We start from the raw sequence: 26,771 nt of genomic DNA, 5'->3' as shown, positions 1-26,771 counted from the left end.
GTGTGTGTGTGTGTGTGTGTGTGTGTGTGTGTGTGTGTGTGTGTGTGTGTGTGTGTGTGGCTTGGCAAAAGGCAACCGGGATGGCTTGGAAGAGTGGGTAATTGGCTGGATACAATTGGGGAGAAAAGGGGGGGGGAATCCCCTCCCCATAAAAAAGAAGCACATGGACCCCTGCTGTTCTTTTCTATCAGGATCGTTCAGAACAAAAATGGCTGTGTCAACATCAACATAATGGTTGTTGTTTCCTGTCATCGCATTCAAAGGCTGTTATGACTGAAAAGAGTTTATTGTGATAGTTCACTCTGCATCTGTTTCCCAAGGCAAAGGGAGCGGGAAAGAGTGTGTTCTGAGAACTCCAGCAGCCAGTCGAGCAGCAGCATGTCCAGTGTGAAGGCTGCGCCTGGAATGACCCCTAACACGGTCTACAAGGTCACACACGGTAACGAGAAGAAGGAGCCAAACAACAACTCTCATCTTAGTCCTGAGAGGAGAGGAGGAGGAGAGAGGGAAAGAGGAGGCGGGCAAACCCCTACACCTCAGAATCAAACCCCACCAGGTACCCACGTCACCCTAAACGGAGGAACTGATCTAAGCCCTGTTTCGCCTTTTGGCCAGTCAATAGGCATAGAGTGGCCCAAATCCAATCCGGCAGACTTCCTGCGGGCTAATGTGGGCGGCACCACTTCCAAGTTTCAAGGGTTGGGTTTGTACAACAGCAAACCCAATGTGTTTCACAACGCTGGAACAAATCCCAGCACCCCCAGCACATACCAGACCACCAAGACTCAGTCCCCCACACCAGAAGACAAACTCACTCCCAAGCAGAGGACTACCTCCAGCCCTTTCCTCAACAAACTCACAGACCTCTTCCTGCCCCCCTCCAGCAAAGACAAGGACTCCAACACCTACAGGAAGTCGCCCCCCCAAACTACCCTACCCTGGAGCGGTCCAGACCTCTCTCAAACAGAGCCTGAGAGCCAGCAGAGCCCCCCGCCACCCACTTCTCCGGTTGTATTGATGAACCGGCAGGACCAGAAGCGAATGACGCTGGGCCACAGCAAACTGGACCTGGTGAACCACTACAACAAGATGAAGTCAAAGCAGGTGTACAGCCGCTTTGAGCTGAAAAGTGGTAACTGAGCTGAGGAAATTGAGTTGAATCAAATTGTTCTGCTCTCACGTCTTGTGGAGTAAAAGGACAAAAATGTATCGACTTTCATACAAATGAACATTTTTCAATGAAAGGAGAATGCTGTGGACACAGGATAAAGTCCACAAAGTCATCCAGCCACTCTGAATTAAAGAACAACTGCCAGGAAAGTGGAGGACTATTTCATTTTGTTGGAAAAAGACAAACAAAAGTATGTCACACTTTATCGAGCATGTCTTGCTTCGTTTTAACGTTAGTGCAAATCTGAAGCATACTGTATGTACTGTTTCATCATTACCTTTTTTCATCTGCAATGAAAAATTAATATTGTAATATTGTTCGAGAAAACCAAAGGGCAAAAAAAAAAAAGTCAAACGAATGTGTCCTTTCTGAAAAACAGAGCTCTGGGTGACATTGCATTACTGATACCCTTTGATATACACCGCAGCAGCGGGGACAAGTCTGTCATACTACGGCTGCTTTCCAACAAATCAGCTGTGTTATCAAGCCGCTGTGTCGGTTCACATGGAACACGGCCGGTGCCTCGAGTCTGAGTCCCCGGCCCCCTCACAGTTCTGGTAGCGTGCGCATGTGCGTGTGTGTGTGTGTGTGTGTGTGTGCGCACAATTATGCATAGTTAAGCTGCATTTACGCCATTGTTCATACAAGGGAGTTGGAGAACTTCTTCAACGCTTGAGTCAAGAGATATTCATCAGTTTGTCTCTGGGACTATAAAACATGTTGCTCTGTCACCGGTGCCAGAAACCATACAAATACAACAGGCATGTGGTTCCTCTTTCATGTAACTGCTTCAAAGTGAGTGCTCTAAACTTTACTTGGGTTGCATACTACGTTTTCCTCATAAGCCAACAATTATTGGTGGGGTTTTTTTTGGTTTTTTTTTAAGGTGGTTGATTGTGTTTAGGAGATGTGTCATGTGTAGTTGGGTCCTAAAGTAAGGAAGATTGAACCCTCCCTTGCTCCTGTAGCCAGTAATTTGATCTTATGAGCCCGAAAATGCGGTTTTACTTAAAAACTTTTTTTTTTGTTTTGAGAAATAATTTCCATTGTTGTGAAACGATCCCATTTTCTGTGGATATAAAAAAAAAGATTTTATGACTTAATGTGAGATGAAATCACATTAATACCCACATTTTTTTTTTACAATACAGCCTTCAATTATCCTTCTTTCACTTTATTCCCCAGTTATTTGGTGTATTTTATGCTGAAGTTGTGAATGGTTTAAGGTTATGGAGATGTCCGTTTTTTCATTGTTGGAAATTATTGTGTGAAATCAATGATTTATTTTTTCATAAATGAGACCCCTGTAAACTACCATGTCAACAGATCTCCTCAGAGAGATCAAACCTGAGAGAAGAGAGAAATGGAGGTCGAGGGAATGAACGCAACCTGGAGGCTAGTCTGCATTTCCCAGTCTACCTTTCTCTCTCCTACTCTGGCCTTACTAACTTATTTGCTTTTCTTTCCTCTTCATTTGAGTGCAATGTACCTTTAACACTCCTGCAGCGTGACGTGGCGTGCTGGCTCTCCGTATCAGATGTCCAGGCAGTCTAACCGCAGAGCTTTTACACCTGACACCACAGCAGAGCATGACTAACAGAAAAGCTTTAGTAGTTAGGAAGCGTTGTGGGGACGAACGAGAGCTGCTGGTGTAATATGCGTCACCATGTGCCTTGGTCATCCTGCACGTTTACAGTCACACTACAGCCCTCAACCAAACACACCTGTCGACGGTGAAGTGCATTTAGGTTCAATACCGCTGTCATCCCAGTTGGCGGTCTTCATAGTAAGATGTTATGCTACCATATCAATGATCCTGTGGTCCTACAGAATTGTCTTAATGAACAGTAAAAAAAAAAAAAAAGTGAAAAAGCTGCGATGTATAGGCAACACTTCATGTTGTAGTCTGTCCCTCAAAAGAAACGGATGTCTGCAGAGGAGATCGATCAGTGCTGCTGATCATTTTTAATGTAGAGGAGGTGAGAGCTCTGGGACACAAATGCACAGGAAATGGTGTATGAAAAGGTGTTGTTTGTCATAGGGTTGGTCAAAATTTTAACATCTTACAGCTTATGGTGCCCTTTAGACATTTCTTCACCATTTACAATAATGTTTTTATGAAGAAACATTAGCTAATTTCTCACCCCCCAAATTTGCACATTTGTGTTTTATTCATATTGCTTGCCATCATTGAATAAGATACAGAAGAACCTTATTCCTGTTTAGGATATTCATTTGCATAGGTGTCATCATTTGGGTTATGCCACTGGTTTACAGTGGTGTCTACTGCAGATCCCACCACATTGTGAATCCAGTCTTTATCATTTCCGCAGTTTCTCAAGAACTGCAGTTACACTTTGCAGTGCGGAGGAGCTGTGGTACAGCGGCACGTGTAAAATATTTCACTGTAGAGTTTGTAGGATGGATACGATAGCAAGAAAAAACATTCACTACCCCTCAGGTTTTCTTTTACAGTTGTATAGATAATTCTACATTAAACTTGGGGGGGGGCACTTCATATGATTAATTTGTTAAAAAAATGTGCTTTACAGTCAGCAAAGGGTATATTTTCTGTCGTTGTTTCTCTCCATGTCTCAAACCTGGTTTTCCAATACAATCATTATCTTCTTGTAGAGAACAGATGTTTACCGCTGATAGTATGTACTGTAAGCAATAATGGTTGACAAAGACCAATTTTACTAGATGTATACTATATTATTTACTTTTTTAGTCATTATGGAATCAAATTGGTTTGGTGACTTTGTTATACTGTAATAATGGCCAACTTAGCATTTGTTACAGAATATTCTACAAAAAGACTGTCCTTTTGTCCAATATTAGACAAATTAAGCACATGAAGTCACTTCATTGTGTTTGTCTCTGTAATATATTTGTTTATATGTATATTTCAACCACTGACTTAATGTCAGGATTTTGGGTCGTTCCTAAAGAAACACTTGGCTACTGAACTGACTTGTTACCATCTGCTTTTCGTTTTTTACATGATGGTTATTTCTGCAGAATGTGAAATTAAACTTTAACTCTTGATACCATTACAGACACGGTTATTATGTCCCGGTTTCTATCGGTTGGTGGGCTGTGTACCCATCTGATATATTGCATGGACATAGCAAACTAAGAGTGGATGTTCAGCGCTATTACATACAGGGGACATAGTTGCCCTCAGTGCAAAGTGAATGGGCTTCGTTAAAGTGAAACCGAGTTGACTGAAATCCTGATCAGATCTCTTTCTCTGACCAGCGTGCAGCACTGTAGAGTTTGTTTTTAAATGTTACAAACTTATAAACTCACCTTTACACTATGAATCATAAAAATATTTCAATGCTTTTATAATGTGAAAACCCAATCCTGGGTCTCCAAAACAAGGCATTAATATCCACATGAGAAAGAGGAAGGGGGGGCGTGTCCTGGTAGCATATTCCGTTGCCTGCAAATACAGGGATCGCCGGTTCAAATCCCTGTGTTACCTCCGGCTTGATCAGGTATCCTAACAGACACAATTGGCTGTGTCTGCAGGTGGGAAGCCAGATGTGGGTACGTGTCCTGGTCGCTGCACTAGCGCCTCCTCTGGTTGGTCGGGACGCCTGTTCAGGGGGGAGGGAAACCTGGGGGGAATAGCATGATCCTCCCGTGCGCTACGTCCCCCTGGTGAAACTCCTCACTGTCAGGTGAAAAGAAGCAGCTGGTGACTCCACAAGTATCAGAGGAGGCATGTGGTGATCTGCATCCCTCTCCGGATCGGCAGAGGGGGTGGAGCAGTAACCAGGACAACTCGGAAGAGTGGGGTAACTGGATGGGTATATTTGAGGAGAAAGAGGGGGAGAGGAAAGGAAGGTTGGGACGCCATGATAATAAATGATGGTAGTCCCCTCTTTATTTTATCTCTCTCTCCTGTGTTGCATCCTTGAACAGTCACACAGCAGCTGCCGCTGCACTCTGGTATAATTTTGTTTTCTTATTAGCTGTATTCAAGTCGACTTCAACTGGCCCTTTGTAGCATAAAAATCATATTTCACAGCACTGTTTTGTTTACAAGATTGTACTCAGTGTTTGACATGACTGCTGAGAAAAATACACAGTTGGAGTTTACCAAACTAGTCCTGTGGAAAAAGGTCACTTGCTGACAAAGTACACAGATGAAAAAGGGATTTCTATGATAGCTGAAGCTGTTGCATTGCACTGTAAATATTGACAGAAGTTACAGAAAATAGATTTACAGAGTTGGTTTGCTTTTATGTTTGAAAGTTTGTAAGCCAGTGCTAACTGTAAAAAGGGCTATTATGCATTACTAACAGTGTTACAAAACTACACAATTATGTAATAAAGATTCTTTTTGATTGGGAACCAGTGTGATAAATTGTATGCATGTGCTAATAATGATAATGACAGGTGAGGTTGGTGGTGATCTTGATTTTAGCTGGAATTGTATTAAAACTTAATAGTGAATGTGATTGCTGGACTCATCTAATTAAACTGCAGCTGGCATGTAAATGCAAGTTTTAAATGTGCATTTCAACAGAAGTGTCTACATCAGGACAACCAGAATAGATTGCTTTGGGGCTATTTTTACATCCCGGGGGGAAGAAGCAAGGGTGGATCTCATTCCAGCAGGGAGTGTCCTTAGTCGCATTTACACGATTCATAATCATCCATTGTTATTTCAAATTGTGTAACAATGTAACAATTCAAAGGTACAGTCCATTATGGCATGTGTCACCATGGCCATGTGGAGTATTGTGGCAACACAAGAGCTCTTCTGGCATCAATAAACATGACATATCTCACCATCGGATCAACATTTTGAATTTTTTTGAGAGGCGGCGACAATGGAAAGCCTCAAAAGGAATTGAAAACAATATGGAATTAGCTGGTTTTCTCATTCACACGTAATAATGCTGACATTGTTTACGAAGTCTGACCAAAACGACGACAGAAGTGCATGCATTAATTGCAGATTGAACCTTTAACTGCAGACTGCCCCACTTGTTAGAGTTCAACAAGTGACACCCATATTTTGGTCTTGTGCATGGCTATGGGCCAGTAGGATGGATTATTGACTACCTCCTATCCAGCTGTCAGATGTAGGTCAGCAGCGCAAGATCCTTTACAGACCATGTTTAGGCCAACAGGTTACTTTTCATGATGTAATTCAGTGTCTTGCCCTCTGACTCCATCACGTCACACCTTCCTGTGAGGAAATTCAGCCCAATGGCTGTGTCAGGGCTATTTGTGGACTACGAAATATCAGGAGCAGGAAGTTCAGAAACACGAACAATGTAAAAGTTTTAGAAACTCCAAGGACAGATGGACAAATACTAAAAAAAAAAAAAAAAAGGTCCATAGCAGAATGACTCTTCCTGGAGTCCTTAAAAAAGATGGTCAACAAAAGGCAGTAATTTATCATTCAGGGGAAAAGCTCTAAGGTTACAGTTCTATTTCTGGGAAGCCAAGACAACAAGATAGAAAATGTAATATGCCATGATTGCTGCTCCTTCTGTTTTAGTGTGCCGGTCCCATGTCGGCCCAGGCAGTTGTTTATTTTCACAAAACTCCACACCACCCTCTCTGGAATGGCCTTTAAATCCCTTGACAACCTGAGCCACACAGCAGGAAAATTAATGACTTGCTTTGTAGCCTTAGTTACCGTTTTGCCCTTTGTCTTTCTTTGGTAGTCACAGTCACAGGTTTACTGGTTACCTCCTGGTTGTTTAAGGCCTGGCAGGGTGACAGTCTGCACTGAGCGGGCTGCGTCCACTTTGGTGAAGACTGGGACCCAGATGGGCTCTGTATCCCGGCCAGACAGCCGGGGTAGCTTGCTTATAGCTGCTACAAACGAGGAGCTTTTCACATTCATCAGCCCTGGTTTAATTTTCATGCACATGGCCATTACAAGCAAATGAGACCATCAGGAAGAAGATTAGATATTGCTGTATAATGATTTCAAATGCTTTTCTCTGGGCCGGAGTCCCAGCCAAATCTGGCAAAACAATTCCCAGCATGCACAGGATACACAGCCATAATCAGAGATACGTACATGCAATTCCTCATCACTGTATATGTTGCAAATACCTATTTTCCTCAAAACACCAGTATATCTCCCACTCTTCTCTTCAAAACACACACACGAGAGGATGAATGTAGAGCTTTTCTACAAGGGGCGATGCAAATGTGAAATGATGTCATTCATCTGCAAAACATTACCCCCCCCCCCTGCAGAGGTGCCCACAGTGAACAAAAAACACAAACTCCTTGCAGCTAACTTAAACAGGTGTGCATTAAATTGAGGTTCTAGGCTAATAGATCATTATTACATGACTCAGTCAACAGGGCATGGCCAAATTAAAATGAAAAAAAAAACATGGTGCTGTGGGGCACCGGGAATAAATTCATCCACACTAAGTGGCAATGTGGACATAAAACTGGTTTGGCAATGAAGAGGCTGCTGTTAGGCCACTATAGTGTTATGGCTATGGGGCTTTATTTAGATTAAGTTCATGGTTATTTCTGGTGTGTACTGTACACAACCCTAAATAGCCTGTATAATGCAGTGTGCGGGTTGCTAACATTAAGAGGTGCTCTAAAATGAGGTGTCCAACAAATCGCAAAATTCCAGTCAATGCTAGCCTATCTATTCTAACCAAATTAAGGTCTGATTGGTTTTCTTTGAAAAACAGTGAGCATAAACCTGAATCCCCCCCGACTCAAAATAGAGAAGACATTCCCCCAACCATGTTGCACCTACACTACCAAAAGGTCACTTAAGTATTTGAGTTTACAGTGAGAACTTGCAGAAACATGATGACACAGAATGTAAACCCCACTGGGTTGCAGGGATGTGTGTGTCTGTAGGCAGTTTATATGGCAGACGGGGTAACCCTAGCCTCAGTAGTCATGTTTCAGTCTTGACTGCTGTCTGTTGTTAGATAATCTGATGGTGAAGCAGGAAAATAGAGAACCCTTTCCTCATCCACACGGAAGGGCTGAGATTGTGGTGATGCATGCTCAATAACCCAGGTAAGGAAATCCCAGAAAGGTGAATCAGTTAATCAGGACACAACGTTTATTGAGAAAAAACGTTTCATCACTCATCTCAGTGACTACATCAGTCTCAACTGACTGCTGGACTGACGGTCAGTCATGGTCATTGTAACTTTAGTACACACGAGTACATCTGTCGCCATCTTACAATCCCATGATTGCAACTATTCCCCAATCCTCTGTGAATAGTACACATGGCCATTGGAACTCTAGTTATGGTCACGGCAATTCTCATATGAAACTGATTGTTGGTTTCGGTTGTTATGCCACTGTATTGTTTATAAGGGTGGGGATACCTGTAGTCAGCTGAGACTGAAGAGGTCACTTAGATGAGTGGTGAAACGTTTCTCTCAATAATCGTTGTGTCCAGATGAATTGATCCAACTTTCTGGGATAGGGTTGAGCTTGTTTTTTGGAAGATTTGTGCTGTGCTTGCAGTGCTGTGGGAAATTATGCTCGCTAAGTCACAGGTTTGAATCCAGATTCGACATTGTCTTTCTACATTTACGTAGTTATGCGTCCACACACATACGCACCATTGGCGCTGCAGTCATCGCTAGCCTCTTGGAGCCATCTCAGCACAACTACAGTCCCCTACTGTTGTGCACCGAGTAGCTTTACTATAGCATTTTGGTACATTACGTGCCTTGCTCAAAGACCCCTTATTGAGGGTGGTCGTTAAGGAGGAAGAGAGCTCCATTCATGCCCCTCTGCCAGGATCGGGGAGACCATGAGGCAATTCTACCTTATCTTTGCTGTATAGTTAAATTGTTCAGCAGGGATGTTGATATATCATAGATGGTATAAAATACTTATCAATCAATCAGATTTTATTGTATAGCACTTTTCATACAAACAAATGTAACACAAAGTGCTTCACACAATAAAGCAATGAAATCAATAAACCCCCCCAAAAAAAATAAATAAATAAAAGTACAGGCAAATTACTTATATCTCACCCTTAACACAGGGCAACCGTCCTAACATATCTACCACATCTGATATACTAAGATCTGCATTTATTCTTGGTGATGTTTTTTTAAGTGCAATAATGTACGTATGTGTGCTCTGTGATGGCCTGGTGGCCTGTCCAGGGTGTCACCCTGCATGCCGCCAATGACTGCTGGGATAGGCTCCAGCATCCCCACGACCCCGATTGGGATAAGCGGCTTGGATAATGGATAAAGATATATATATATATATATATATATATATATATATATATATATATATATATAATCCAGTGAGTCAAGTAAATTCTTTATAAGACATATATGAGACAACTTACTTGATTCACTGGATTATTTTGCTCCTTATTTGTTGAGCACTTTCCCTACTGTTGAGTGTTTCTTTTAACAAAGTGATATATACCAAAAACACAGGATAGAGACTTTTTCTCTCATGACTGATGCTTGTTACAGAAAACTTTAAAATATTCATGCAAGGCTGTAATGTCATCAGTATTGAATTGAATTGAATTGAATGCCTTTATTGTCATCGTACTTTTCAATACAACGAAACTGGGAGTACAACTCCACTGTGGCACAACAATAAAATAAATAAAAAGCACACATTAAAAAGACAAGAATGATTAAAAAAAATGGGATAAAACAGCAATGAAATAAAGTACACAATAGCTAGACAAGATTAATAAAGTAGCAGTAATGGGATACAGTGCAGGCATTAAAGTGCGAGAGGTGAGTGTGAGAGGTTTAACTATGTTTGTTTAGTGCGATTATTGCGTTTTGGAAAAAGCTATTGGTGAATCTGGTGGTTTTGGATCTGATGGACCTGAAGCGCCTGCCAGAGGGGAATAGTTCAAACAGGTGATTGCCGGGGTGTGAATTGTCCTTGATGATGCTTTTGGCTCTTGAGAGGGTGCGGCTGTGGGCAATGTCTGAAAGAGGAGGGAGGGGGCAACCGATGATTTTTTTCTGCTGTCCTGGTGATTCTCTGGAGAGCCTTTTTGTCTGCGGCGGAGAAACCATCAAACCACACGGGCATGCAGTATGTGAGGATGCTCTCGATTGTGGATCTGTAGAAGGACACCAGCAGCTTTATGCTCATGTTGTTTTTCCTGAGTAACCTCAGGAAATGTAGCCGCTGCTGTGCCTTTTTGACCACTGTCGTGGTGTTTGTTGACCATGAAAGACAGTCCGTAACGTGGATTCCCAGGAATTTAAATGAGTGGACTCTCTCCATGCGCTCACCATTTATGGAGAGAGGCTGGGGGGGGGGGGGTTGTGTTTTCTGAAGTCAATTATGAGTTCTTTTGTTTTTGTGGCATTTAGGATGAGGTTATTTGCAGAGCACCACTCAGACAGATTCTGGTCTTCCTGTCGGTAAGCGGACTCGACACCGCCTGTTATGAGCCCGACTACAGTGGTGTCGTCAGCGAATTTTATGAAGGAGTTTGAAGAGAAAGCTGGTAAACAGTCGAAGGTGTACAGTGAGTAGAGGAGGGGGCTCAACATGCAACCCTGAGGTGAGCCGGTGCTGAGTGAGATGGTGGAGGAGAGGTGGGGACCAACTCTGACTGACTGTGGGCGGTTTGTTAGAAAGTCCTTGATCCAGCTGCAAGTAGACAGGGGGAGGCCGAGGGTCAGCAGTTTGTTTATCAGGATGTCAGGAATGATTGTGTTAAAAGTGGAGCTGTAGTCCACAAAGAGCATCGTGACGTAGCTGTTCCTCTGTTCGAGATGGCTAAGGCAGCATGAAGGATGGTGGACAATGCGTCTTCTGTGGATCTGTTTGGCCTGCATGTGAACTGATGGGGGTCCAGGAAAGGAGGGAGACTGGTTTGTATATGTTTGAGTACTAGTCTCTCAAAACACTTCATAACCAGAGGGGTGAGGGCTACCGGTCTGTAGTCTGCTAGGCTGTTTGAGGATGGTTTCTTAGGGACCGGGATGATAGTTGCTGATTTCAGAGGGGTGGGGACAGAGGCCTGCGAGATGGATAGGTTGAAGATGTTGGTAAAATCACCAGAGAGGTCGTGGCAGCATGCTCTGAGCACCTTTCCGGGTATCCCGTCAGGGCCAGCAGCCTTCCTTGGATTCACTGCTTTGAAGCCCTGTCTCACCTCATGCTGTTGAACAGTGAGAGCAGGAGTGTCAGTGACCAAGGGGGGTGGAGAAGAGCCGCTCCTGGTCTCGAAGCGGGCAAATAAGTTATTAAGCTCCTCTGCCAGCAGGGCTCCATTTGTTGTAATCACAGTTTTTTGCTGCCTTTGTAGTTAGTGAGATGTTGTAGCCCCTGCCACACTTTTCTTGGGTTGTTATCCGAGACGTGGCCCTCGATTTTCCCTTTATAGGCCAGTTTAGCGGCCCTGATGCCCCTCATCAGGTCAGCCCTAGCAGTGGAATATAAAGCTCTGTCCCCTGACCTGAAGGCCCTGTCTCGTGCATTGAGAAGTTTGCATACTTCTGAGGTCATCCATGGCTTTTGATTGGGAAAAACGCAGATGCGTTTGTTTACAGTCACATTCACCTACCTTGACCTCAGAGCTCAGAAATTGGGAGATTTTATTCAACCAAAGCGGTGGAGGCTTAGGAAGGAAAAGAAAGTTCAAGTATCAGAATGGTGGAGGGAAGTGTTGCTTGTTAATTCGCTACTGATGACGCATATACCATGTGGTGGGCAACAATACACATATCCTGTATTATTTATAACGCTGCTGCTGTAAGATTTATAGTGATGACTGTTGGCTATCGGAAAATCAGTCCACAGTATTATAACGCTATTCTTTCTTCTCTTATTTTCCTCATGTATATTGTTAGACTTTTTTTATCATCCATTTATTTATTTTTTTATTGAATGCTAGGGCATACCCTCTAGTTTCTTTATGAGCCCCAATTATTCCACATCCAAATGGGTTTTCGTCATCTTTACTAGACCCCATGGGATTTCATGGGTTGCTTTGTATTTTTTACATTCAAAAGGCATTCAAAAAGACAGAATTATGCAAAAATGTGTTTTTATCCTCCATAGTTAACCATTTTAAATTGTTTGACACTTAAATGTTCAGTTAACTGTGTAAACACAACTTCCATTGCACATTGTCCATCTTGGGAGAGAGATCCCTCCTCTGTTGCTCTCCCTGCGGTTTCTTCCCATTTTTTCTCCCTGTTAAAGGTTTTGTTTTGTTTTTTGTTTTTTTAAGGGAGTTTTTCCTTATGTGATGCCAGGGTCTAAGGACAGGATGTTGTGTTGCTGTAAAGCCCCTTGAGGCAAATTTGTAATTTGTGATATTGTGCTATACAAATAAAATTGACTTGACTTGACTTGACATGACTTGACTTGACATGACTTGACGTAAATGTTTGAACATACTTACTTGGTCACGTATCATGTATTTGAAACAGTTATTTTGTATTCATGCTAATATATAGCAAGGTGGTAAGTCTAATTCACAGGCAAATAAGTCCCAGCAAACAATCAGGACAATGTTTAAAACTTAAACTCAATAAAACGGTGTCAACGTCTGACAATCCGTTGCAGTAATGTATTCAATAGCCTACAAACAAATACAGTGATATGCATTTAGAATAATCGTTTTATTTACATCAACCAAGAACAAAATTTCTCCCTTTCCATGTGACCTTTATCTGTGGTGTGTCTGAATGTGAAGGTGGAAAAGTTTACCTCCACTGTCATGTAAAATGTGCTTTATGCAAGAGGGCAAAAGTGATTTATTGATTGTTGTCTGATCACATCTTTGATCAGTTCACCAGCCAGCTGGCAGCAGCGGTCATCATGTAGCAGCCAAGGTAATGAAAATATAATGAAAACATGAGACTTACAATTTTAGAGTTGGCAAAGATTTCTTATTATGGCAAATTATGCAGTAGCCTAGCTATATGGCCTACAATCACAAATTATGCAGCATTTAGGGTAAAAATTCAATTGATTGATTTGCATTAAATTCAGCAATCGCATTATCATGAAAAACTGAAGACTGCTTTATATTGTCTAAAATTTTAATGGGCAAAATATGCAGATAAATGGTTGCATTTTTTTCATGGTCGCAACTCCTCTCTTGCAGTCGTAGGCAGGGTTTTCAAAGATCAAAACAAAGAAGACTGCACAAAGCTGGTTTGATGGAGAATTTTGCTTATCCCAGGCTCAAATGAAATCCTAAACATTGATTTTGCTCATTCGAAGGGCTACTACTATTACTACTACTACTACTACTACTACTACTACTACTACTACTACTGCTACTACTACTACTACTTTCGGCTGCTGCCGCTAGAGATCGCCACAGCAGATCATCTATTTCCATCTCTTCCTGTCCTCTGCATCTTCCTCTGTCACACCAACCACCTGCATGTCCTCCCTCACCACATCCATAAACCTCCTCTTTGGCCTCTCTCTTTTCTCTTCCATGGCAGCTCCATATTCAGCATCCTTCTCTCAATATACCCATCATCTCTCCTCTGCACCAATCCAAACCATCTCAATCTCGCTTCTCTTGCTATGTCTCCAAACCGTCCAACCTGAGCTGTCCCTCTAATATACTCCTTCCCAATGCTGTCCTTCTTCATCACTCCCACTGAAAATCTTAGCAAACATTAACACAAGTTACTTACTTGGAATATTGAGTGTAGCTGCTAGAAAAGCAATTACAAAGAAATGGCGTAAGCCAGACACCACATCTATAGAGGACTTGTATGATATAATTTATGACATTTTTGTGATGTGTAGTAAATATTCTTAGCCTGCGGTGGCGCTGCTGCTGTAACGTATCTGTTGAATGACATGTAACACCATAGAAGAAGGCATTCAGTAAAAAAGACGGTCAAGCAGAGTCAACGTGCTATCCGTCTGAGTTATTGTGTCGCCTCATTGTTAATCGAATTAACAACACATATATGAGAATTTTTGTGATGGAAAGAATTACCTTCTCCATGAGGCTTGAGGAAACTAAATTTGAGAAAATTTGGGAGAAGTGGAAATTGTATATGTCCCCAAAACGTCCTTTTGTTTAAAGTTGTTTATGTAAGTATGGTTTTGTACGTTTTATTTCTTTTCTCTCAAATGGAAAAACACCCCGTGTTCTATTTTTGTGTTCTATAATTACTCTTAAAATGCAGAAAAGATGGATCACTTTCTAAAAATATCTAACTAAAGATGATTATGTAAAAATGCTGTTAATACGTGATTCCAAAAAGAGAAGAAAAATAATCTTAGCATTTTCAGCTCTGCCACCTCCAGCTCCTGTCTTTTCGTCAGTGCCACTATCTCCAAACCATATAACATAGCTGGTCTCACTACCATCTTGTAAACCTTCCCTTTCACTCTTGCTGGTACCCTTCCGTCACAAATCACTGCTGACACTCTTCTCCACCCACTCCACCCTGCCTGCACTCTCTTCACCTCTCTTCTGCACTTCCTGTTACTTTGAACAGTTGACCCCACGCCAGTATTGGTTGTGGTTGCTATAGTTACCAAGCCTCCCTTTCAGTCTGCCTGCGTTGCAGTCTGGGTTGTTCTTCCTGTTTTAACTAAATGGCTGCTGCCGCACGTTTCCATCTGCGTTGTGTGATTCATTGATGTCGTCACTCATTACTGGCGTGGTGGCAGCGCTTACCAAACTTACGTCCCGAGGACTGATATTTACCGAATTAATCGCGGTAGCCCTTCCAGGGAAATCACAGGGTAGTTACGTCTACCATCAGACGCCGCTGGGCTAGCTCAGACACAGTTGTGCTAGCTAAGTGGGCAGCATGGCGACACACAGAGCACCGACGCAGTGGTGTTTAACAAAGACCGAGACGGTGAACTCTTTTGAGAACTGGCGTCAGAACCTGCTTTATATACTGTCGCTCGACGCCGGGTTTGCCCCCTTCCTGCTCGATGGCGTGGAGTGGGAGAAGAAGTCTAAAACGTTCCCTGTCCGGGGATTCACAGATGACGGTGAAGATATTCCCTCGCCCCGACGTCGCAATAAAGAACAGAAGGTAACCATGTTAGAGCTAATGTTGGGACAGATAGCCAATTGTTGTCCTGTAATCTCTTGTCACAGTGTAGTCAGGAACTCCACATCTATTGACGGCATATGGCAAGCTATTCGTCTACATTATGGCTCTCAGTGCACCGGGGCTGTGTCTGAACTCCCCAAGTCAAAGCAATCCATCCCTGTCCGGACACGGAGATGACCTCCGAGTCCGTGTCCCCTTTGTAAATGTGCTGGCAGGCCTGATAATCATTTCCTCAGCAAATGTTCCTTTCTGCCCCCCCAAGATAAAATGTACGTGGCAAAGTCGCGCCAGGTTTTGGGAGAGCAGGTCGAGACTGATGATGAGGTAGAGGAGTGCGTTAGTGGGGAGCCAGCGCCGTCTAGTGGTGTGAAACGTGTACTTGTCAAACAGTCCCCTTACCTCGATGCCTTCCATGGACACTGCCCTGTGCGTCTCACCGTTGATAGTGGGGCAACAGGCAACATGATGAGGGCCTCATGCGCGACCAGGCTGGGCGTCACCGTCACAGGAAGTACGCAGTCCGCATTCCAAGCAGATGGCTCGTCCCTAGTTAAAGTATTGGGAGAGACACGGACACACTTCCAGAGAGATGGCCATGACCTCTATTTTGAGGGCCTCGTCGTTGAGAATCTCGAATCTGACATCCTGGCTGGAATTCCCTTTATGGAAAAGAACGATGTCTCCATCAGACCAGCCAAACACCAAATCTGCTTGGGCAAGGATATATATCGCTACGGCACCCTCCAAACACCAATGGACAGGCATGCCGTACGGTGCACGCACGTGCTCCGTGCTCCGGGTAAATCTACTGTGTGGCCAGGGGAGTGCATCGCGCTCGAGCTGCCTCCTGAGCTGTGCAATGTGGACAGTGAGCTGGCTGTTGAACCACACGTGGATGTCTCATGTGACCAGTCTGACACACAGCAGTGGCCTGCCCCAACTTTGCTACGGGGTGTGTCTGGGAAGATCCGTGTCCCAAATCTCACTGGCGAGCTGCGGCTGGTCCAGAAAAGCCACCGCCTATGCCGTGTCCATGCTACATATGTCCCGTCACTCAGTGACGCCGCCATGCCAGCTGATCCCCCCAAACCGGCCCCGACGACCATGTCAGCCTTGTCCTCTGACCTTGTCGCTCTGGATCCAGATAACATCATGCCTGCTGACATCAGAGATAAGTTACGCGCCCTGCATAGAGAGTTTGATGTAGTGTTTGATCCCCACTTTGAAGGATATAACGACCCTGTGTGTCTGTTCCAGGCCAGGGTGAACATGGGACCTGTCCTACCTCTGCCCTTCACCAACAGGTCGACCTGGCTCGCCATACAGGCAGGGTGCTCTGACCTCAGACGGACCCGTGCTCACCTCCGTCAGGGTACGTCAGGCCCCTTTGCTGTGATCAGGACTGACCCTGCCCCTGGTTTTGCTGCATTGGCAGGGGATGGGGCCCTCGCTATGCACAGACTAGTTGTTGAGGTGGGCAACGCCAAGAATGTCAATAAGAACCCAGTGGCGGAGAAGCCTGTTCAAGAGATTCAGGGGGAGATTCTTCGTCTCGAGCCTAAATGTAGGGCTGTTACTCCCCTGTTACTCTCTGTCGCTACGGCCAACCTGAACAGTCGTGTTAGGTCACGTGGATTGTCTGCCCGTGGAATGCTGCTTCAGCGTGACCAGTTCTCCCATAGGCAGTTGCCTGTAGTCGACCAGGACCTCATCTTGAAACAGCACTCGGAGCATGTCACCGACCATCCATACAGCATGAAGTCAAAGGTGCCCTCTGGTCGTGTGGCCGTGCCTCCCGCCATTCGACCTGGTGAACTGGTGTACCGGTATGGTGACCAGAATAAGTCAAAGGCCCGTGACAGGTACCTCGTCACAAGCGTGGATGTTTCATGGTGCAATATCCAGAAGTTGACGGGGTCTCAACTCCGTCGCACCTCCTACAGGGTCAGGCTGGGTGACTGCTACAACGTGGAAGGTCCCTCTACGGCCTCTGAACCCCTCGCGGATGATTTCGCGTCTGATGAGGACTTGGACAACCCTGCCCCGCACTGCCCTGACATACCGCCAGCCATTGCCGAGCCCCCACCTGCACCTTGCCTGCCTTGTGATAACGATATGAGGCTGGGGGATGAGACTGTTCCACCCGTCGAGGTCGAACCTGGGGGGGGAGCTCCCCCGGCGAGTGTGTGCCTGCTCTTTCACCTGAGGCTGCGCCTCGATGCTCGGAGCGTCTCCGGCGCTTGCCGCGGCATTTAGAGGACTTTGTACTTTAGGCCAGTTGTTTGTGTATACTGGTGATAATGTTTTGTCTTACCTTACAGGTCTAGTTATATAGCCTGAGCTGTGATGTTGCCTGGTGTTCTGTGGTGTTATTGTTGTACTGTGTGAAGGGGGGGGGTCTTTCTTTTGGAAAAAAGGGGTGACGCCAGTATTGGTTGTGGTTACTATAGTTACCAAGCCTCCCTTCCGGTCTGCCTGCATTGCAGTCTGGGTTGTTCTTCCTGTTTTAACTAAATGGCTGCTGCCGCACGTTTCCATCTGCGTTGTGTGATTCATTGATGTCGTCTCTCATTACTGGCGCCAAGTATTTAAAATGATACGCCTTTGTCACTTCTACTCCTTGCATCCTCACCATTCCTCTGTCCTCTCTCGTCATATATAGGTATTTCGTCTTGCTCCTACTGACTTTCATTCCTCTTCTCTCCAGTGCATACCTCCACCTCTCTAGGCTCTCCTCAACATGCACCCTATTCTCGCTACAGATCACAATGTCCTCCACGAACATCGTAGTCCATGGAGACTCCTGCCTGATCTCGTCCATCAACCTGTCCATCACTATTTCAAACAAGAGAGGGCTCAGAGGCGATCCTTGATGTATTCCCACTTCCACCTTTAACCCATTCATCATTCCTACTGCACACCTCACCACTGTCACACTGCCCTCATATACATCCTGCACCACTCTTTCATACTTCTCTGCCACTCCAGACTTCTTCATACAATACCACACCTCCTCTCTCAGCACCCTGTGCTATGCTTTCTCTGAACCCACAAAGACACAATGTAACTCCTTCTGGCCTTCTCTGTACTTCTCAATCAACATTCTCAAAGCAAACATCGTGTCTGTGGTGCTCTTTCGTGGCATGAAACCATACTGCTGCTCGCTGATCATCATCATCTCTCCTCTTAACCTAGCTTCCACTACTCTTTCCCATATCTTCATGCTGTGGCTGGTCAACTTTATACCTCTGTAGTTGCTACAGTTCTGCACATCGCCCTTGTTCTTGAAAATCGGTACCAGTATGCTTCTCCTCTAACTTTCCAAGCGATCCGCATATTTGATTGGGCAAAGGTTTTACGCCGGATGCCCTTCCTGATGCAAACCACCCCATTTATCCGGGCTTGGGACCGGCACTAAGAATGCACTGGCTTGTGCATCCTCAGTGGCTGTGTTTTTGCTCATTCGAAGGGCAATATGGGAAAAGAGTGTGGTTAAAATTTGCTCTAGCCTGTTCGATAGCTATAGCTACATGGTTCCATGCATCTTTGGGCACAAACACATTAAGTAGCTCAGTGCAGTACAAATTCATTGATACATTGTGCCAACTGTAGGACAATGGCCCCATGTGCTGTTCCGATGTGGTTATCATGTCACACCAATGACTGACTTGCAAGATAATGCAGGCAGCCATGTGACATACAGCCGCACATCTTTTTTAACAAGAGGTAGTTAAAACGCATTTGGGTTAAACTGACACAATATATGAAATGTGTTACATCAAGACAAGCAACCTTTTTAGAAACAAGGTAAAATCATTTGAAATCCAACTCATGGGCTTTGGCAAGTCATCCTGTCTGCCATCCAGTCTATCTATCCATCTCTCGCTCTCTTGCTGCCAACAGCCTCTAATGGTGTACAGTAGTTCATACCTAGGGTTTAGCCTTGAGATATCAACCAGGGCAAAATGTGGTTTCTGACACACATGCACACACACACACACACACACACACACACACACACACACACACACACACACACACACACACACACACACACACACACACACACACACACACACACACACACACACACACATACAAACACAGTTATGTACACAGTGCACTGACAGATTCGCTTTGGTGCCAGTGTTGAACAAAGATGGATTAAGAGAGGTATGCAAAATACTGTTGGGTGCAGTTGGTTCATAACGGGGCCTGCCTGTCTGTGGTTTTGCTTTAATGACAGCCGGTCTTGTTGGAACTATTGACGCAAGTGATCAAAGCCAAGAACAGCTCCATACACACTCCTTACAGCAGTGTAGGAGAAATGTAGAGTATCTATGACTTAAAAAAAGACAGGGGGAGGCAAAGTTCAGCACCGAGACGACAAACAGGTCGAGAATGATGAAAAGGGATAGACGGAAACACACACACAGACAGTGTGCGATAAATGAAAGAAACAATAGTCTGAGACAGAGGGAGACTGTGTGATTGTAAAAGAGGAGAGAGGGCGTGAGACCTTTAGCCAAGCCTTTAATGGTCCAATTTTTTTTAGAGGAGAGAGTCAGTGAGAGAGAGAGGGCGAGCGAGTGAGCGAGACAGTGAGAAACAGAGAGACAGAGAGAGGGAGGAAAGGGAGAGACAGTGAGAGAGAGAGAGAGAGAGAGAGAGCAACCAAAGGGAAACGCTTGAGTTGAGGTCTAACCCCATTCACTAGCTGCACAAAACAAACCCGTTTGCCTCTCCTCCTCCACCTTCTACTGCATCAGTCCTTTTCTTCTCATCTCTCCCTCCCTTTGACAGTCTTAATCCACAACACTGCTAAACGAGGCGTCCACTCCCAAAGCATGTGTGCAACGAGCACATACACATAAACATAAAGGCCCATTCAAATATGGTGATTACAAGCAAACATACAGCTTGCAAGTCATCAGTGTGTGTGTGTGTGTGTATCATAAGTGTCAAACCTCAGAAATGTGAGGTACGATGCCACAAAGTTTAATTCCACACAACTATGAATAACAATGACACGTCAACACCCACTGTACCTTAGTTTCTCTGTCACCAACTGTTTCTGTTGCTGTTCTGTTTGTCTGTTAGCAAGTCATTTTTTCCTTTTTGCTTGCTTTTGTGTGTGTGTGTGTGTGTGTGTGTGTGTGTGTGTGTGTGTGTGTGTGTGTGTGTGTGTGTGTGTGTGTGTGTGTGTGTGTGTGTGTGTGTGTGTGTGTGATAATCATTTGTATACAACTTAACTGTTGATAATTTTGGTGTCTGGTCCCCTTAAAGTGGGGATGAAACAGGAAATTTATTTAGATATATATCATAGTCAGCAATGGCTAAGAAAGCACATATGATAAAATGCCTTTATGCTTTATTTGTAACCTGGTATAGCAGCATTTTTGTCTAGGCCATGTGTCTACGTCACACAGCAGGTTGTTCACCAGGAAGAAAAAAAAATACAGTGCTACTCAGTGAAAGTTGTGCTCTCATACAAGTACACATTAAAGTAAAAAAATTTTTTTTTAAATCTATATATATTAATTAATTTTATCTCTCCATATATGTATGTTGTAGGGCTAACACTCCACTAGCAGTCATAACACTGAGCAGTCTGGTCCCATATTAAAAATCTCAACAATAAAGCCAGTGAGTAAAACTCAAATCAATATGCACAATGGCAAATATAAGACCCAGATTGTAAAAAGACAACAGCAAAAACACAGAAGTATCCTTTCATTTTCCACTCCCTATAGCTGGAGAGTATGAAATGACTAGTGTCTTGTTTGGCTGGGGCGTGAATAACAATGAGTAATTTACTTTTATTCTCTTTGTGCCTGATTGTGAAGTTTTTTTTTTTTTTTTAAGAATCAAATGCAGATGTATGGTGTGCTTAGTTTTTGCTGCTGATTCTTGCATGCAGTTGCGCATGTTTTGCATCTATCATATGTGAAGTTGAGATTTAAGGAAGTAAATATATTTGATTTTCTGTCTGATTTGACTTTGGGCATATTGGATTGTTTCTTTCTGAAAACTACTCTCTCTCCCTTCTTTTCCACCAGTCATCTTTCTACATTTTCCCCTCTTTTTCTCTGCCTCTGTGTATCCCTGTGTACAGTATCTTTCGGCCCTCCAGCTGCAGATTTTTGCCACATGGTCTTTTGCTTACCCTTCACCCCAGGTTCCTTTAGGATTTTCAGAGGCCTGTTAGATCACCCCTGCACACACCCAGCACATCCATGCCATAACAGCCCGTCAAATCGAATCAATCAGCTGTATTGTGAATGAATTCGGGGGGAGGCTGTAAATATGCATGGGAAGAATGGCACACTTTCAGCTACCTTTTCACCATTCAGTGTAACAAGAACTGAAAACAACTAATTGAAACAACGTGCATCTTTGTCAGGTAAATGTGATGTGCATTTCCTTGTATGCATCTAAACATATTTCTAGTCATATGACTATTCTGGTATGATATGAAGTAAGTTATTTTAAAATCCATACATTTGGGGCATCCGGGTGGCGTGGCGGTCTATTCCGTTGCCTACCAACATGGGGATTGCAGGATCAAATCCCTGTGTTACCTCCAGCTTGGGCGTCCCTACAGACACAATTGGCCGTGTTTGCAGGTGGGAAGCAGGATGTGGATATGTGTCCTGGTCACTGCACTAGTGCCTCCTCTGGTCGGTTGGGGCACCTGTTCGGGAGCAGGGGGAACTGGGGGGAATAGCATGATCCTCCCACATGTTACGTCTCCCCTGGTGAAACTCCTCACTGTCAGGTGAAAAGAAGCAGCTGGTGACTCCACATGTATCGTAAAAGGCATGTGGTAGTCTGCAGCCCTCCCCGGATCGGCAGAGGGGGTGGAGCAGCGACCGGCACAGCTCAGAAGCATGGGGTAATTGGTCAAGTACAATTGGAAGAAAAAAAGGGGAAGGGAAATCTTTAAAAAAAAAATCCATACATTTATACAGAGGGAAGAGAAGCTGGGTTTTGTTTGGGTCCCAACTCTGAGAAACTTTTCTGCAAAAATAATACATGGACAAACACACTCCTATGGCTTTATTACCTTTAAGGTACCCTAGAACAAGGCACTTAACAGCTCAGTGGCCAATGGGAAATCTATGTGGATGTAATGGGCAGTTTTGGGGCAACCTTTGTCTGGCAAATTTAACGTCTGACTGTGTTTGTGTTTTTTCACTTTTCCTACTTCTCTTATCTAGGTCAATCCCTTGTTTCCATATTTGGACTGAACACACCTCCCCATCTCTAACTGCACAATAAAACTAACAAATGTCTCCTTTTCTGTACTTCTTTTTTTTACAACCTGGGAGATGAAACACTTAGAGATGGCTTTCTGGCATTGTCACTGAAAGTTGTTAAGTTTATGCCTCACCAGTCATCTACCAGCTGTCCTTTAGTTTACTGTTCTGCACATCAGTGAATCACCAGGGTAAAGCGGATTTATCTTGCTGTTCACTCCGTTCTAATGACAAGTGTGTTCTAAAGACACAAAGTGTCCAGGAGAAACTGAGTGGGGCATCGGGTAGTACCCATAATGGCATAGATGTTGCCTGTCAAAAACAAATCTGTACCTGTTCCTAATCACACACCCACCCCTGAGTGATGCAACATGGACCTTTCTCCCGCCGGTCTTTTAACTTGGCTGCCCTACACAATACCAAATATCCGCACACCCCATGACTACAAATGGCCATCTTCCTAGAATCTTCTAGGCTTGGCACTACCTCGTGTCAGTTCCCCACAGTCTCCAACAGAGCAGGTTCACCATAGTACGAGCAAACTGACTGTCGGTCATGCTGTGATTATACCAGCACTGAAAACGGCTGGAGAACCTCTTTGACTTCCCTATTTAAATTAAAAAATCTGTTGATTTGTAAGACATAGGAGGGGTCCATTGCACAAGCACTGGCAGGCCTCATACCTGAACAAAACCGCCCAATGAGAGTGGCTGTGTGTGTGTGCATGGAATGATAATGACTCCCTCCTCGCCCTTTGGTTAGCTGTCTGCAAACATCATCGCTCCCTGGCTACACATTCTCAGGACCATCCATGTAGAAAGACATATACTACTGAAACAGCACCAACACACACTCACACACACACACACACACACACACACACACACACACACACACACACACACACACACACACACACACACACAGACTACCATATTTATAGTTACTTTTTACATTTATTTAATGAGTTCTCAAGAGTATAAATCAAGAAAAATATCACATTCTTGCCACAAGAGTTGTAATGAAGTTTGAATTGAAATTGGAATTACGTTTTGAACATTTTGGACCAAGCAAGCTTTGTGAATTTCAGAAAGATTGATTTTTTTTTCTCCTTGCGAATGTTTATCTTTACTTCTGTGTTCCTGACATCCGGAGATAATGTCTGTTTACCCACTCCAGGGGCAACATGAATGAACACAAACACCCCTGTCGTTTAAGAGTCTGACTCTTAGCTTCCCTAACAGTAAATTAACATTTTACACATAGGCAGAGGCAGAGTTTGACATTTGTGCTGGGGGGGGGGGCATTTTTTAACTGATGTCAGTACACAGTCCAACTACTGCGTGGCTGATTTGATGCACAGTGCATCAAATCAGTTTCTGACCATTTTGTACTTCCACATAGTCTTACATCGGGTATTTGTCTTTCACACGAGCACACACCACTGAAGCACACTGGCAACCATAAACTTAATGTCTGTTAAAAGTGAAGTATCTATTTGTTTATATTATACTGTTAGGCTTTCATTTTCCATGTACCCTTTTTAGGCTTTGACGACTGGACGAATATATCGGCAATCGACGATTGGCAACCGACAGTTGGGTTTTTTTTTTTACCTTTTATTTTGCTAATTTAATGGTCTGCCTCTTTGAGAATTCAACTCGGTAAATAATCAACCTGTAACGTGCAATTCAAAGGGTGCGCATGTAGAAACTAGCAGTTGGATTTGGGCCATATGCACATTCTTGTTGCACTGATTTACGGCGAGTCTTTCACAAAATGGCAGTGACTGAATGACAATTAAGCCGTCTTTAGTGGTTGCTGTCTGATCGATTGTTGCTGAAAAGCAACGTTAATTCATGAATCATATTGACAACTAGACCAAAAATGGTATGCAGTTGTGCACCCTGATCATTTGATAGCATAGTTAGTTATCTCACCTGTTTATTCATTGTTTATTCATGCTAGCGGAGGCATCCTTCTCTGACGCCAGACTTTTATTTCCCAAATCATGTGAGACAACTCTTCAGCCTGTCTTTACAGCTTATTGCTTAGCAAAGATCGCAAGGTTTCTTATTTTGTTTAATTGAAGATGAGTAGCTTATAGGCTATAACGATTCAGTAAAATTAGATTTTCACATTGCATTGATGCTCTTGCAAATTGGTAGTGTTAGACTCTTTTGCCGGCACTACTCATTTCGAAAGACGGCAAATTACTTCATTTACGTCCTTCGGCTTGCCGCTCTCTGCCTCATGACTTCTTATTCCACGCAAGCTCGCCACATTGGTGTCAGAAGTGGGATTGGGCTGAAGAATGGAGAGGGGGATCCAAAGATTGGAGCAAGACATTGAGTGGACCTGTTGGCGCTTGGAAAATCTGGCATGGCAAAAAACAGAGCCCACCAGAGATGGAAGTTTTCCAGCCTACCCTGATGGCTCCAGTGCACTGTAGCCCCACCTCCCCTTAGAGGCAAGAAGTACCAGTACAGGGAAAAACCTGCTGTCCACTGCCACTGACTGCACCCTGCCGACCAGGAGGGCTGCTGCCAACGAACCACTAGCACTGGTCCACACACCTAGCCTATCGCACCCCGCAGTTGCATACATCACCAGCCAAACTGCCCAAGTACAACGGGATGACACAGCTAGAGCCATTCCTCTCGCAAGTCCAACTAGTGGCATGGCACAATGGATGAAGCAAGGATGATGCTGCCACTCACCTGGCCCTGTTGTTGGAAGGAAAGGCTTTGCAGGTGCTCCTTGACTTAACCCCAGCAAAGCACTGGGACCTCCAGGCCCTGACCACGTTGCTAGAGAGGCAGTTTGGGCAGTGACCCTTCCTGACCAGAGCAGGGAGCAGCTAGCCAGCTGCCGCCGCCAAGAAAGAGAGATCCTGGGCACTTTTGCTTCAGATGTGCAGCTGCATGCCTGACATGGTTACCTGCAGTTCAATGCAGCCACCCAAGAGGAGCTGGCCCTCCATGCTTTCTGGCAGGGACTCATGCCGGAGTGGTTGTGCCAGCATGACTGCCTCACCATACCCCAATTCCTGAGCAAGGCTCTCTGCGAAGCTGAACAGACCAAGGTGGTACTCTCCATGCAGCCTACCCAGCAGGAAAGGACCCTGCTCTCTGATCGCATGTCAGATTGGCCGACTATGATGAACAGGGGGATGCAGAAGAGGTCTACCAAGTTCAGCCTCCATCACAGCGGTCTTGGCGATGACCTCCAACATCCAGGTGATGTCCACCCCAGCCGACTGACCACTGTTACCAGTGTGACGAGCCTGGTCACATAGCCCGTGACTGCCCAGCACAAAAAGCCAGAGTCACCCAGTTGACGGGGAAACAATGGTGTAGTGACCTAGTGAGGGGACCACCACTCCAGTCTCCAGCTCCCCTTCAAGGTCGATGCATGCTGTTTGGCTGCCTACGTCACACCAAAGGACTGTATCTGGACTGCAAACACGAAGGTCGACCCTGCCAGGCCTTGATAGACATGGGGTCTACCATTTCCCTGGTATGACCTTGCATCCTCCTGGGCAACACTGGCCCACTTTAGGGGGGTCGGTGGTGGGAGGCCGGGGGGCCCACTCTCGATCACCTGCATAATTTGCGTGTGATCTTGCACCTCATGTCACTATTTACAACGTGTGTTGGTCAGAAGTTCATTGTTCTGTCCTAGAAAAACTAGCATGCTAATAGTCTAAACTTGATTTTTGATTATTGCCAACATGTCTGGTTACAGACGCCATTTCAGATGCACCATGACTACCACCGAGGCATTGCAGTATTTACAGGTGTTGGACAGCAGCGATTTTAAATTGTTTGAAAAATAGTATTAAAGTTGTTAAAATGTTAATTTTGGTGTCAGTCATTTCTTAACAGACATACTAACATATGTAATGCAGTAATATGTCGGTTGGGTATTTATCTTGACAGAATATAGAGTTTAAAAACCGGCCGTCATTTTGACCGCCCATGGTCATTTTAGGTAGGAGTGAAATCCCGGTCGTTCTGGTAGCCTTTCATTTATTGAGTTAACTCATTCCAGTCTGATAAAGAAGAGTTTTTGGACAGGGATCCACCACTTATCTTTATTCATGCGTCAGTGTTTAGGGTAAATTCTACAAATTATCTTTGTTCCTCAATGAGAAATGACTGCTTAACAAAATGAATCAAAGGTTTTGTTTTTTTTCCCTTTGTGAAAATAAGTTTCAAAGACTATAATCCTGAAGTTCGTAACGTTATGTGTGATACTGGCGGTCATGTGTTCCGAAATGAAAAATAAACAAAAGAT

The 26,771-nt window shown here is 44.3% G+C and overlaps 1 protein-coding gene across 1 annotated transcript in view; it reads left to right on the top strand.

Moving 5' to 3' along the window:
• fam83c (family with sequence similarity 83 member C) overlaps positions 1–5,530 on the top strand; it is a 37,405-nt gene extending 31,875 nt beyond the window's left edge. The window contains 1 exon segment of the mRNA XM_056301023.1: positions 321–5,530. Within this exon segment, the coding sequence (XP_056156998.1) occupies positions 321–1,140 (820 nt within the window). The 3' untranslated portion in view covers positions 1,141–5,530.
• The last annotated feature ends 21,241 nt before the right edge of the window (positions 5,531–26,771 follow it).

This window comes from Lampris incognitus, chromosome 2 (genome assembly GCF_029633865.1).
Source record: "Lampris incognitus isolate fLamInc1 chromosome 2, fLamInc1.hap2, whole genome shotgun sequence".
Classification (NCBI taxonomy): domain Eukaryota; kingdom Metazoa; phylum Chordata; class Actinopteri; order Lampriformes; family Lampridae; genus Lampris; species Lampris incognitus.
The sequence above is the reverse complement of the archived record's forward strand: the minus strand, read 5'-3'. Positions and strand labels throughout refer to the sequence as shown.